At 36.9% G+C, this 12,468-nt stretch overlaps 1 protein-coding gene across 2 annotated transcripts in view; it reads left to right on the top strand.

The window, feature by feature from the left end:
- TUSC3 (tumor suppressor candidate 3) overlaps nt 1-12,468 on the top strand; it is a 180,857-nt gene that overhangs the window by 155,197 nt on the left and 13,192 nt on the right. For both annotated transcript variants that reach the window (XM_004382789.1, XM_004382788.1), the window contains exons 8-9: nt 2,182-2,256; nt 5,770-5,860. In XM_004382789.1, the coding sequence (XP_004382846.1) occupies nt 2,182-2,256; nt 5,770-5,860 (166 nt within the window). The remainder of the gene's footprint in view (nt 1-2,181; nt 2,257-5,769; nt 5,861-12,468) is intronic.

Genomic DNA, 12,468 nt, shown 5'->3' with positions numbered 1-12,468 from the left:
AAAAAAAAGGTTGAGAATTTAGAGGGTTAATATGTTGTGGGGTTGTTAACCAATGTCATAAAACAACATGTGTACTACTGTTTCATGAGAAACTTTGTTCTGTAAGCCTTCACCTGAAGTACAGTAAAATATTAAAAAAAAAAAGACCGTTTACATTTTGAATGTTTGCAAATATATATGTTGTCATACTTAAAATAAGCTGGAATTCTGTATAGATTTTCAGTAGATTTTATGTGTATATGTAAATGTGTAAATTAAAATTTGTATGTGACTATAACAAGGTAATGCTAGAGAAAGAGTAAGGGTAAAGAGGAAGCCCAGTTTAACTCTTTGTTGAGGATCCACATCAGTCAGCTCCAGAGAACTAACTTGAGAGTTAAGCAGTAGAAATTCCATACATGTAAAGAGCTTGAGTGATACAAGTCTTTAATTATGATTTCCATTATTTTATTATTAACAGTGTCGTACGAATATGGACTGAGGAGAATTTATACAAGCAGATTGTCCAAAACACTTTTAAGTTAAGAAAAATGAATTAGAGACTATCATAGCAGTACCACAAAACACGAATTCCTTTCAACACTCTTTTTAGGCCCTTGGTACATGGTTGAAACTCAAATAATTCAACAGTTATCTAGATGTCAGTGATTTTCAGACTGTGTATCATGGATCCCCAGAAATTTAGTGGTGGTGTTTTGTGTGTGTGTGTCAAGAGGGGATTGCACTGGGCTGGCAGGCCCTTTTTCTCTTACGTATATTAGGGTTCCAATCAAGGTTTTTGTTTTGTTTTTCTTTTTCCAGAAAACAATGCAATAAATACGTAGAATGGTTTAAAGAGCATTCATACAGACAGGTCCGTATAAGCATAAATGCCTAACTGGAAAAGTTGTGAATTGTTGAATACTATAGTCATAAAAACACATTCAGAAATATCTGCTCTGCAGACTCCCTGGCCCCCCGACTGAAGCATGCTGACATTGCCAGATGATGTCCTTTGAGCTTTCCTGTCAGAATAGAAAGCGCTTAGATACAGCCTGCACAGGGACATTGATGCTGGCTGTGTGCAGTAACAGTGCAAGTGACTACGAGGAAATGGTAATAAAATCAATTAAGCAAACTGAGAAAATGGTTTTCTTCGTTAAAATTTTTAGTCCATTAGTCAGAATCCATAATCAATATGTTACCAGAATCGATGAGCTTTAAAATCTTAACCGTAGTCATTGTCAGAAATGGTTTAATAACATGGCAAAGAATATCCTTTAAAGGCAAAAAAAATGCCTCCCATTATTTGATTAGTCTCTGGTATGTTTCAGGAGCCCTGGTGGCGCAGTGCTTGAAGTGCTGGCTGCTAACCAAAAAGGCAGGAGATTTGAGCCCACCAGTCGCTCCACAGGAAAAAGATGTGGGCAATCCGCTTCCATAAAGATCACAGCCTTATCCCCATAGGGATGCTGTAAGTCGGAATCAACTTGACAGCAATGAGTTTGGTTTGGGTCTTTGGTTGCAAAACAAACTGAGTATAGAAGTAATTCTGTGTTCTCATTTTAAAATTTCAGACAGCTAACTGATACGGTCAAGATCCTGCTAAATTTGTCAGATTATTTTATTATGTTTTTATTTGCTTTGGTAAGGCTTGTAATTGGATGCCAAAAAAATTCCAAGTGACACAATACCTGACCTTAATAAGAATTTCTTTAACTAAACAAAATAATTTCTAAAACAACACCTTTAAGGTGAAGAAAAAGAAAACTCTTAAGAAAGCTGAGTACACAAACTCACACCCTGTGAAAAATGAAAAATTATGCTGAATACATTCTTATTTTCTGTTATTATCTATGAAGTGTAAAATGTCTGTAACTAGTACATATTGTTATGTATGAAATGTCGTAACTAGTTTTCAGAGGTCATGTAATTTGTATGAGCTGGGAAAGTCCTGAAATTATGAGCAATTAGAATGAAGCCCTCAGAATCTCCCAAACTGAAGGTTGAGGTGTAAAAACTAAGGCATTTTTCATACGCAAACAGTGGTAACTGTATGTAATATAAAGATAATAAATTGTATTTACCTCTCTGTGTATTTATAATAACTTTTCTGGAACAGAATACATTGTATTCAGACCAAGAAAAATTAAAAGTTTTTATTCGCATGTATTTTTACTGTTTCCTTGACAACATCTGTAGATGCTGCTATCACCATGGGGATGGTTCTTCTCAATGAAGCTGCAACTTCCAAAGGAGATGTTGGAAAAAGACGGAGTAAGTCACTCTGTTGCTGTTTTTTGCAGTATAATTTTAGTTTCCAAACAGGAAGTACATGAAAGCTCTTTGTAAACATAAACTTCAACAGATGTATTCTAGGTTTTGAAGGTGAAGGTGTTTTTGGTTTCTTTTTTCTACTTCCTGAATGTGTGTATACATATACTTGAAAAATATTTTTTCTTTCAAAATGGGATTGGGTGATTTTCCCTGGAATGGCTTGCAAAGGGAGGCTGCAGTTGACTCTTGTCGGGGGTGTTCTGACCCTTCCCCACTGAAGCTTCAGCCTCTGTAGAGAGATCCTTGGGACCAGAAGAAAAAGGCTTGTGGGCAGAGTCTTCGGAGGTTTTATTGGCACGTAATATGCTCCCGGGCCGTGAGAATCGGTATAGGTCACAACCTAACTCACACAGGTTGTGCATGCTGGAATATTAGAATGCCTTGCCCTTTTCTCCAAACTAGCCTTTACTAACACTAAAAGGGGGGTGTTGTTAACATTATCTTTTCCATGGATAGTCCAGGTTTTACAGCTCCGTGAAGGGGCCCAGCATTATGCCTTTAAACAAGTTAACTATATTTTATCCTTTGATGGGACTGTTTCCTCTCAGGAGTTGTTGAAAAAACAAATGTTTCTAAAGTAACAAATTTTGGCAGCAAAAAAGGGAAAAATATTCTGCCTTAAGGAGCCTAGGTGAGGAGTGGGTAGAGAGCCTTAGATTTAATGTTTCCTGCTAAAGACCTTTTTATAATTAATATCAAGCCCCTGTATGTTTTTATGATTGTACTTCCACAGGCTTATAATTAAAACTTTTTCTCAATATTTTGTTATTTCTGAAATCTTTTTAAAAACCCAAGACTTGTATGTAAGGAGCGTAGGTGTATTTGAAAAAGACAAATAATTTATTAAGATATTAAAAGTAAAAACCCAGAGTTACTTAAGTGGTTTTTAGCCAGCGTGAGATGTGTTTTAATAGTGATTTCTGAATGTCTAAGTGTCTGAGTGTTAAAATGCTTTGGATATGACAGGTAATTTAGTCTGCCGTCTTCCCATGATGGTATCAGTACATCGTTGTAAAGCAACTACAGAAGAAATGAAGGTGTTATTTTGTTTAGTTCAGCATTTTTGAATATAATTTTATGATACATCTTTTGAGTAAACAATGTGATGTTTTGGGGACTGACAAATCATGTTTATGAGGACAAACTCCTGTGATTATATATTAATGATATATCATGTCATGTTAAGGTAAATAATAATGAATATGTAGTAAATTTCTTAATTTCACATCCGCGGTACTGAATTTATAAAATCACTACTTCCAACTTCTCTTTTTTTAGATATTTTTATATATAATATATTCTGTATATGACTCTGATCCCCACTTACCCCCTTCCGCAAATAAACACACACACACACATAGGAAATATGTTTAAAACTTACTCCTTTTTTATTCTGGTGTGATTTTTATTTTTGATATTGTACAACTGCTGTGATATTATGGCTCGGTCAGAACGCTTCTGTGCAGTCATGACATTTTCTTCTTACGGGTACGTCATCCCACATGGGCTGCCCGGGTTCAGTCAGTGACCGTAAGCCTTCACTGCCCGTCCCGTCCATCTCCCTTCGCATAAACAAGTATGTGTGTTGCATTATTTTGCTCCACTGCACAGAATTGTTTCACATGATCACATAGTTTAAATCTCATTTCCTGAGCATCTGGGAAGGCCACTGGAGTGGCAGAGATTGTGCAGGGAGTGTTTTAGTCCTCTGAAAAATTTTTTAAAAGGAAGAAGTGTTTGCTAAAGTACCAAATTTGGGAATGTATAAGTAATTGTTTAGTTAATTACCAGTTTAGTAAGATTGTTAATGAATTGGTTCTACGCTTAGTCAGACGGCTGTAAGCAAAGATGTTAATATGCTACATCCAGTGGATGGTGACTATCATACTTGGATATTAAAAGCATTTTTCACTTTGTGGTATTCAGAAACCTGGTTTTTGCTTTACTTTCTGCCAATGTTTGAACTCCAACTGCATGAGTATTGTCTGAAGTGAAGTGTCACAGAAGCTGCAACTGGATGCTATTAAAGGCTTATGATTTTTACAATTTGTACTCAAAACTGAGAGAAGGATATTCCAACAGAATTGAAATGAAAACTGACAGATTTCTAGACCTTATTTTGGCAGTACCATACCTTATCCACCTTCTCATTCCCTTATCCAGGAATGTAGTTGAAACTGGTTTTATTTATATGCTAGAAGAATTTTTAAAAATCATATTTCATCGTTATAGAGACATATAGGAGAGTTTATTTTCCTTGTTTTCTTCTCCCTTAGTGTTTTAAATCTCTTTTCTCTTGTCTTCCTCTCTTAACGATCTTTTAGTTCAGATATCTTTCAAAATATTTAGAATTCCTTAAAACTAATGCCATGATAAAAGTATTGTGTAAATGTTTTATTCTTAAAAAATGTCTGTATATTTCTTCTTAAGAGATAATGCTAATTTCTAGTTACTTATAGAACAGATTTAACTAGAAGTCAATTTCTTCAATATGGTTGTCTTTTCACTTATTCTGAATATACCTGCGTTTAGTTGGCTAAGATTTCTAAGCATTTAAATTTTGTAAGCATGTTTAGATTTAGTTTACTAATAATAGCAATGAATCTTGTTTAAATATATATCCAAAATATATATGCAGAGGAAACCTAATATATTTTGCTACTTGTCTAGAATAGAATCTTCCTAACCATTTAAAAAAAAGAAAAGAAAAATAATAATTTTTATATTGTCAACTTGCCTGGGACAAAGTAATATTGAAACCTGGACCACAGCAAACTCTACTGTAACATATATCTTGTGTTCCTTTGTAAAGCAAGTAAACATTAATTACAGCAACAACAGTACCTTTCCACCATTATCTGCTGCTGAGAGGGATTTTCTCCCCTTTGGCTTATGAGGCAGTATTTTCTTACTCTCCAAGGCATTGTTCAAAGCCTTCTGTACTCTAGGATGAACTATTCTGAAATAACATGCTTCTACTGAGACAATGTAATTAGTCTAGTAATCTAAAATTATATTTGTAAATTTTGCATGGCCATCTGAAGAAAATAAAATTATACTTGGCATTCTAATAACGCAAACGTCTCTGCTGATACGGCCAGTGCTTCATAATGCAGATGCTAATAATCTTGTTTGTGGTTTATCATATATTTTGTTTGTTTTGGGGGGACATTTTAGTACATGTAGGAATTTTGTAAGAGAAGAAACCACCAGAAGAGTAGATCAGTCAATTTTGTTGTTTTCATACTCCACATAGTACGTTTTCCTTGAGAAGAGTATGGAAAATAACGAATACATTGTATTTTGGATTATCTGGTTTGTTGTACCTGTCTGTGCCATGAACTATTAAATGTAAGTGTACTGTAATAAATTGAATGCATTTAAAAAATATAAACATTTCTTTTGTCACTTGAATGTTTCCAGACAGTCATGGTATTTTCTGCCTTTTTCTAGTCATTTGCCTGGTGGGATTAGGCCTGGTGGTCTTCTTCTTCAGTTTTCTGCTTTCAATATTTCGTTCCAAGTACCACGGCTATCCTTACAGGTAGGTAATATCTTTATACTTGTGTAAATGTATTCATTGTTAACTAATGGAGTAAACATAATATTAATGGTTGATAAACATTTAAGGATTAATTTAAATTAGATAACTCATTTGTCAAGTGACTTTTAATTCAGTTAAGCAAGTTCGTGATCAGCATAGTGGAGCATACGAAAGAGATATGAAGCATGATCCTTGTTCCAAAACAGAGTATACTTTATGTTTGGAGATACATGTACATAGCTGTTACTATGTAGTATGTGCTATATATTATATATTATGTATTATATTACTTTATAGTGTTTGTCATATATATTAAATAAACATAAAACAGAATGAGTTTTAAATTTTTTAGGAATAAAAATTTCTTCTTCTCTTGATTTGTCTATCCATCATGGTTTTAATTTCATTTGCAAGATTTTTTTCTCATGTTGTCTACTGTTGAATGTCTGACAAACTTTGCATCATCTTTTGAATTCTACAAATTTTAGCTTTTTGAAATAAATAAGAAAAGTCCACTTGAGAGGTAAAAATTAGATGATAAAATAATCTCTCATCACTAGAAATAATCATAATGCATATTTGGTAAGATTTTCACCAACACGTTGTCATAATTGGAGGAGTGGAGATGTTGAAAATTCATTCTGGGACCCCATTATTATTCCCTAACCAGTCTTTGACTGAAGTACACTACAGTGGATGTACTCATGTTATGTTTGTTCAGTTTGAGAATTAACCATTCCTTCACTTCTTGAGCTTATTCCTTCCTCTGCCTTGCTTTAAGGAATACATACTGAACTTTCTCTAGGGAGTCCCTCCTTTAGCTTAACCTATGCTTCTTTCTAATGAAGAAGTTGAACCAAAAAAAAAACCCAAACCCATTGCTGTCGGGTTGATCCCAACTCACAGCAACCCCACAGGACAGAGTAGACCTGCCCCAGAAGGTTTCGAGGGCTGTCATCTTTACGGAAGCAGACTGCCACATCTTTCTCCTGCAGAACGGCTGGTGGGTTCCAACTGCCGACCTTTTAGTCAGCAGCCGAGTGCTTAACCACTGCACCGCCAGGGCTCCTTCATGAAGAAGTAAAGGCTCTGTATTTCCTTTCTCAGAGATTTCGAAGACTCTTCTGATGCAATAAGAACTAGTAACATATAATAGAAATAGAAAATGAAAGCTCATCGTATTTTACATCTCTTCCACATGTGAACTATGCACTATTTTAACAGAATGTTTTTATGCAGATGATGGCAGAAAATAAAGAGCTTTGTCTGGAGGACAAAACTAATCACAGGGAGGTCTGAATATGGGGTTGTGTGGAAGAGTAAGACTTGTCAACCCCACCTTTGTATTTTCTCCTGTGAGGCAGAGGCACATTTCCCAATTCTCTTTTTCTCACATCCATTAAAAATAAATACTGTGTACAAGGGAATGAAGAAATGTATGTATCCTATCTGAGCTGTGGGATCATCTGCGTTAAATCCTGCCTGCAGCTTTAGTGAATTTCTAAAAACATCAATCTTAAGGGCGACGAGAGTAATCAAGGCAAGTAAAGTCTCCGTTTATTCATGCCATTATTCTTGAAGTTAGATAGCCAGCCAGTTTTGGTTTTGAAAATGTGAAATGATCAGAATAAACTGATCCAGGATTAATACCCAAGAAAGAGGGAGTTATTTGCTTCTCTCTCCCCCTACTCTAGGGTTGAGAATCGTGCTTATGTGTGATTTATAGGGCTTGGTTTACATGCTTGTGTTCTGTAATGGAATCTGTATATTAAGAGAAGTATAAGTAGTTTGAAAGTCTTTTATCCAAGATGCCAAAAACACTTAAATGAACTGATTTCATTCTTCGCGTTTATAATATGTCAAAGGAGAGGTTGTATCTCTGTTTTTATAACAAGGTAAACTATAGTAAGGGATGTTGTGAGAATCTCAGACCCTGTTTAGTTGACATTGAGGAGATGGGAAAGGTAAAGGGGAATTTTGAATTTCCCTTGTTCAGTGGAGCACTTAATCATACGAGGTGGAGTCCTTTGGTGGTACAAACGGTTAAACGCTCGACTACTAGCAGAAAGGTTGGTGGTTCGAACCCATCCAGAGGCCCCTGGGCAGACAGGCCTGGTGATCTGCTTCTGAAAGGTCACAGCTGGTTCTTTCGTGTGCCATGGCCCACCCTCCAGACTCCCTGCAGGTGCCTCTGTCACCACACCTGCTTTTCCTCATCATCAGCACAGTCATACAGGTCAAGTGTGTAATGTTGTTGGTATGATTCCAAGAGCCTCCTGAGTGTAAATGAGGCATCTATCGCATCAGCACTTTCAAGGGAAGAAAAATACAGAGACAGAGACCTCTAAAAGGTAAAGACAAAGTCAGAGCACTAAGTAAGTGTAAACAATAGTCTTTAATTCAGTTCAGTTGCTGGAGGAAGACGTGTGCAAGGTAGATCTTCGACATTCCTAAAAGATGGTTTTCAGAACTCGGTACCTTTCCAAGTGTATGTAGTAGCTCCCATAAAGTGTTGTCAGGAATTTGCTGATGTTGTAAAATAAGCCTTTCAGATTTTAATGAGTTATGGCCTATATGAAGACATGGCCGAGGACAATTATTAAACTGATTTGCACAGTATACCCCACCACCCATCTGTCAGTCTGTCATACTGTGATATTTCCAGTTTGGGTGACTCAGCTAAATAACTTACTTTGGAATCAGGTGTACTATTCAAAACAACATCAACAAAAGCCATAGTGAGGAGAATTTGAAATACTCAGACGGATTAGTGAGTAAGTACTTGGAATTTAGTAAAGGCTTTTTATAAACAACCAGCTTAGGTTTCTTACGCCTCTCATTTAACTCCCTTCATACCTGATCGAGCAGTCGAAAAGAGACAAATGAAGGTTGACTTGCACACTCCTGGCTCCAAACCCTCTAAACTGTGCAGTGTTCTCTGAGTAATCCAGACATTGGCAAACCTTCATGTCTTCGCATGTACTGTCCTAAATGTCTGGAATGTCCTTTCCCTCAGAGCGGGCACCTTTGAGAACCAGCTTCAGTTGCCTTCTCTGGAAAGCCTCCCCCAGCTCCACTAGGGAGTAGCCAGCCCACCCGCCCACCACAGTGCCCAAAGCCGCTTTGTTGTTGTAGATCCTGTCGTATGTACTTGTTAGTACCAGGATTTATCCATTTATGTACTGCCTATACCAGATGGAGTTCCTTTGGCTCTTACCATCTTTTGACCCTTTAGAAGCTTAGCAATTTACCTAGAACAGAGTAATTATAATAAAATCTGGAGTAACTTCTAGCTCCAATTCTAGCTCTCATAAACAGGTACATTTACTGGCCAAGGGTATTTTATACTTTGCCTTAAACGCATTAAACGTGGATACTAGGTAACTCCAATACTGCAGTCGGTTCTTCAAAGAAAATTCAGAAGTTTGTTTTTTTCTTTAATTAATACTCAGTGAGTTTACTAATTCGACAGATTAAATTTCTCATAAACGCTGTTTATAAAGGTAATCAAGTGTTCTTCAGCACTGCATATTTTAATGTTCCATGACCCTGAACTAGGCCATTTAAGAAGTTTTCCAGCCTTACGCCAAAGCAACTGTGAAAAAATACGTGTATCTGGATATATGTTATCCAAATGTGCAGGTCGTTACCTGTCTGTTTTATGATAAACTAGTAATGTTGTCAGTATTCTGGATTTACCGACCCCAAAATGGTATACAAACAGCATCAGCAGCCACAGTTAAATGGAGTGAGAGACTTCAAAGTTGCTTAGTAATTATTGGAATGACGTTTTGATACCTGCATTCTCATCCCATCCCTCTCTGACTTAACTAGCTGCATACTCTGGAAGCCACTTACCTTCTCTGGGGCTCAGTCTCCATATGTCATGAGGTAATTTTGTTGTTGTCAGCTGCTATTGAGTCAGCTCTGACTCATGGTGACCTTCTGTATAACAGAATGAAACAGGTTTCAGTGAAGCTTCCAGACTAAGATAGACTAGGAAGAAAGGCCTGGCAATCTACTTCTGAAAATTAGTCAATGAAAACCTTATCAATCACAGCAGAATACCGCCTGATACAGTACTGGAAGATGAGCCCCAGGTTGTAAGGCACTCAAAATACAACCGGGGAAGGGCTGTATTCTCAAAGTAGATCAATTTCGATGAGGTAATAAACCAAAAAACCCAACCAGATGCTGTCAGGTCAAATCCGGCTCAGTGGTGACTCAGATCTCTTACTTAGTTTTCCGTCTGAATATCCCCATTTAAAATACAGAATTTCTTAGGCCACATCCAGCTGAATCAGAATCTCCAAGTCTGGGTCTTGAGATATTTTGAAAATCATTCTGAAACAACCATTTTCTGACAGGTCTTAGGGAACAATGTGCTGAATGACTTTGCAGTTGTCTTCGAGCTTCAAAATGTTTATTTCTTTGGGTTACTAAACAAATGCTTTATAGGCATGTCGTGAATGCTCGCCATGAGGTACTTTTAATCTGGCTGAAGAAGAAACGTGTCTGTGAAGTAGCAAATAAGTACATATAAAATATCAAAAGCTAAATGGCAAATCTGTGGTATGGAAATACTTCGTGGGTGGGAGACATCACTGTGGGTTTGAGTGAGAAAGGAAGACTCCAAAAGAAGGCTTGAATCAGGCCTCAATTCAAGGTAGCGTTTAGGTAAAAGAGAGGCGTTAAGGATCTTTCATGGACAGAAAATCGTAAGATGTGTGCAGACACGGGGAATGAGAAATCTGCCTGCGGGTTACGCGCGGACTGCTATGGCTTAATCATCCTAAAATTTACTGCTTAATAATGAACATGTTTCTAACTTAAAATGCACTAATCATACAAAAGGAAATACACAAAAAGAAGAAAAAAGTATAAGAGGAAATAGCCTTCCCACTTTCAATGCATTTTAAGGATAATTCTTCAATTGAAATTCTAGATATACCCAAAACTAGTCACTGTTTTCCCAGAAGAGTTGTTTTTTGGGTTTTTCTTGTTAAAGAACATCACATTGTCCTAGAATTTTAGCACCGGAAAGGGCCCTGGAGATCATCCCACTCGAACTCACCTTACAGATGAGCCGATAAAGCATCTCTAGGCAGTGGTTAAGAGCTGCGGCTGCTAACCAAAAGGTCGTCAGCTCGAAACCACCAGCCGCTCCTTGGAAACCCTGTGGGGCAGTTCTGCTTTGTCCTGTAGGGTCGCTCTGAGTCGGAATCAACTCGATGGCAACGGGTTTGGTTTTTTGGTTTTTAGATAGATGTAGAGCAGAACCTCTGGGTCCCAACTCATTTCTGCCTCTGCTGTGTCAGGTGTGTGCCATCTGATCCTTACATTCCTGTAAGCAGAAAATTGTCACAGAATCAAGATTGGGAAAAAAACATGAAGTCAGACTGCCTCGGTAATCTGATAGCCAAAGACTCTTAGGAAAACGTTGACAATTAGACGCATATTCCATCCTCTGGAAATTTTTTGTAAGCTCCAGTAATTCAGCAGGAGGAAGGCAACTTTACTCGAGGAAGTCATGAGTTTGTTTATCTTGGTTTTTCCTTATATGTTAAACAGATTTCACAAGTACATGTTTCTGAAGTGAAACAAAACGAGTCATACGGAAAGACTAAGGGTCACTGACGATTAGATTGTTAATTCAATAAAATATAAATTATTTTTATATCTTATCCTTTACTGAATGAGAACCACTATGGTTTACATGGTGATTCCGTTTTTATTTTTTTTCTTTCAATTCTTTATAATATTCTCTCTCTCCAAATCTTTTTAGGTCTTTGCTGAGATTTATATTATTTCCTTCTATCGTATCTGAATTATATGACTTGGTTATTCAGCCCTTCCATTGACCACTTTAAATAATTCTTCTAGCTTAATTATCTCTTCCCATACCACACTAAAGCCTTCTGAGATTTCTCTGCAGCCTCCTGAGAACTTTCACTTACACCATCTTCTCTGCAGTCTGTCTTTTCCATGGATATAGCGGTGAATCATTCATCAGGCTTCCGTAAATCCTCATAGAACCCATAGGTCATTGCACTCTGGGATCATTCACACTCAAATTCTTTTGCTTTGTCAGGTTTATACAGGATATATGTTCCCTTCACTGCATTTATAGCAACCCTGTGAGCCGCTAAAGTACAATTTAGGGAAGCATTATGAGCCAAAAACATACCAATTTTGCATTTGAAAACTCTTATTTTCTTCTGTTATTCTAGCACATGGATATATGGTAAAGTTACCTTAGTAATGATTGATATTGCTTTAGGTTTTGTTTTTATTCCATTGCACTGAATAAGATTTCAATTTATTACTCAGAAATGTTATCAACTCTGAGAAATGATTGTGGTAAGAAATACATAATAAACATCAAGAGCAAGTATTACTAAAAGGGCTACAGGGAAGATATACCAGAAGTCTGGAACAGTCTTAAGTGCTAAATTCTAAAAACCTGACATTCCAGGAAAAAACATATACATCTGCACAACGAGTTCACTGGAGAAAGGGCAAAGGGGAGGGCAGAAGCAAAAGGGAGAGAGGGAACAGATGAAAGAGAACAATACTGCAGAGAGGGAACAGATGAAAGAGAACAATAC

The sequence above is a fragment of the Trichechus manatus genome, unplaced genomic scaffold, assembly GCF_000243295.1.
Source record: "Trichechus manatus latirostris isolate Lorelei unplaced genomic scaffold, TriManLat1.0 scaffold00099, whole genome shotgun sequence".
Taxonomy (NCBI): domain Eukaryota; kingdom Metazoa; phylum Chordata; class Mammalia; order Sirenia; family Trichechidae; genus Trichechus; species Trichechus manatus.
This window is presented reverse-complemented; position numbering and strand designations above follow the sequence as displayed.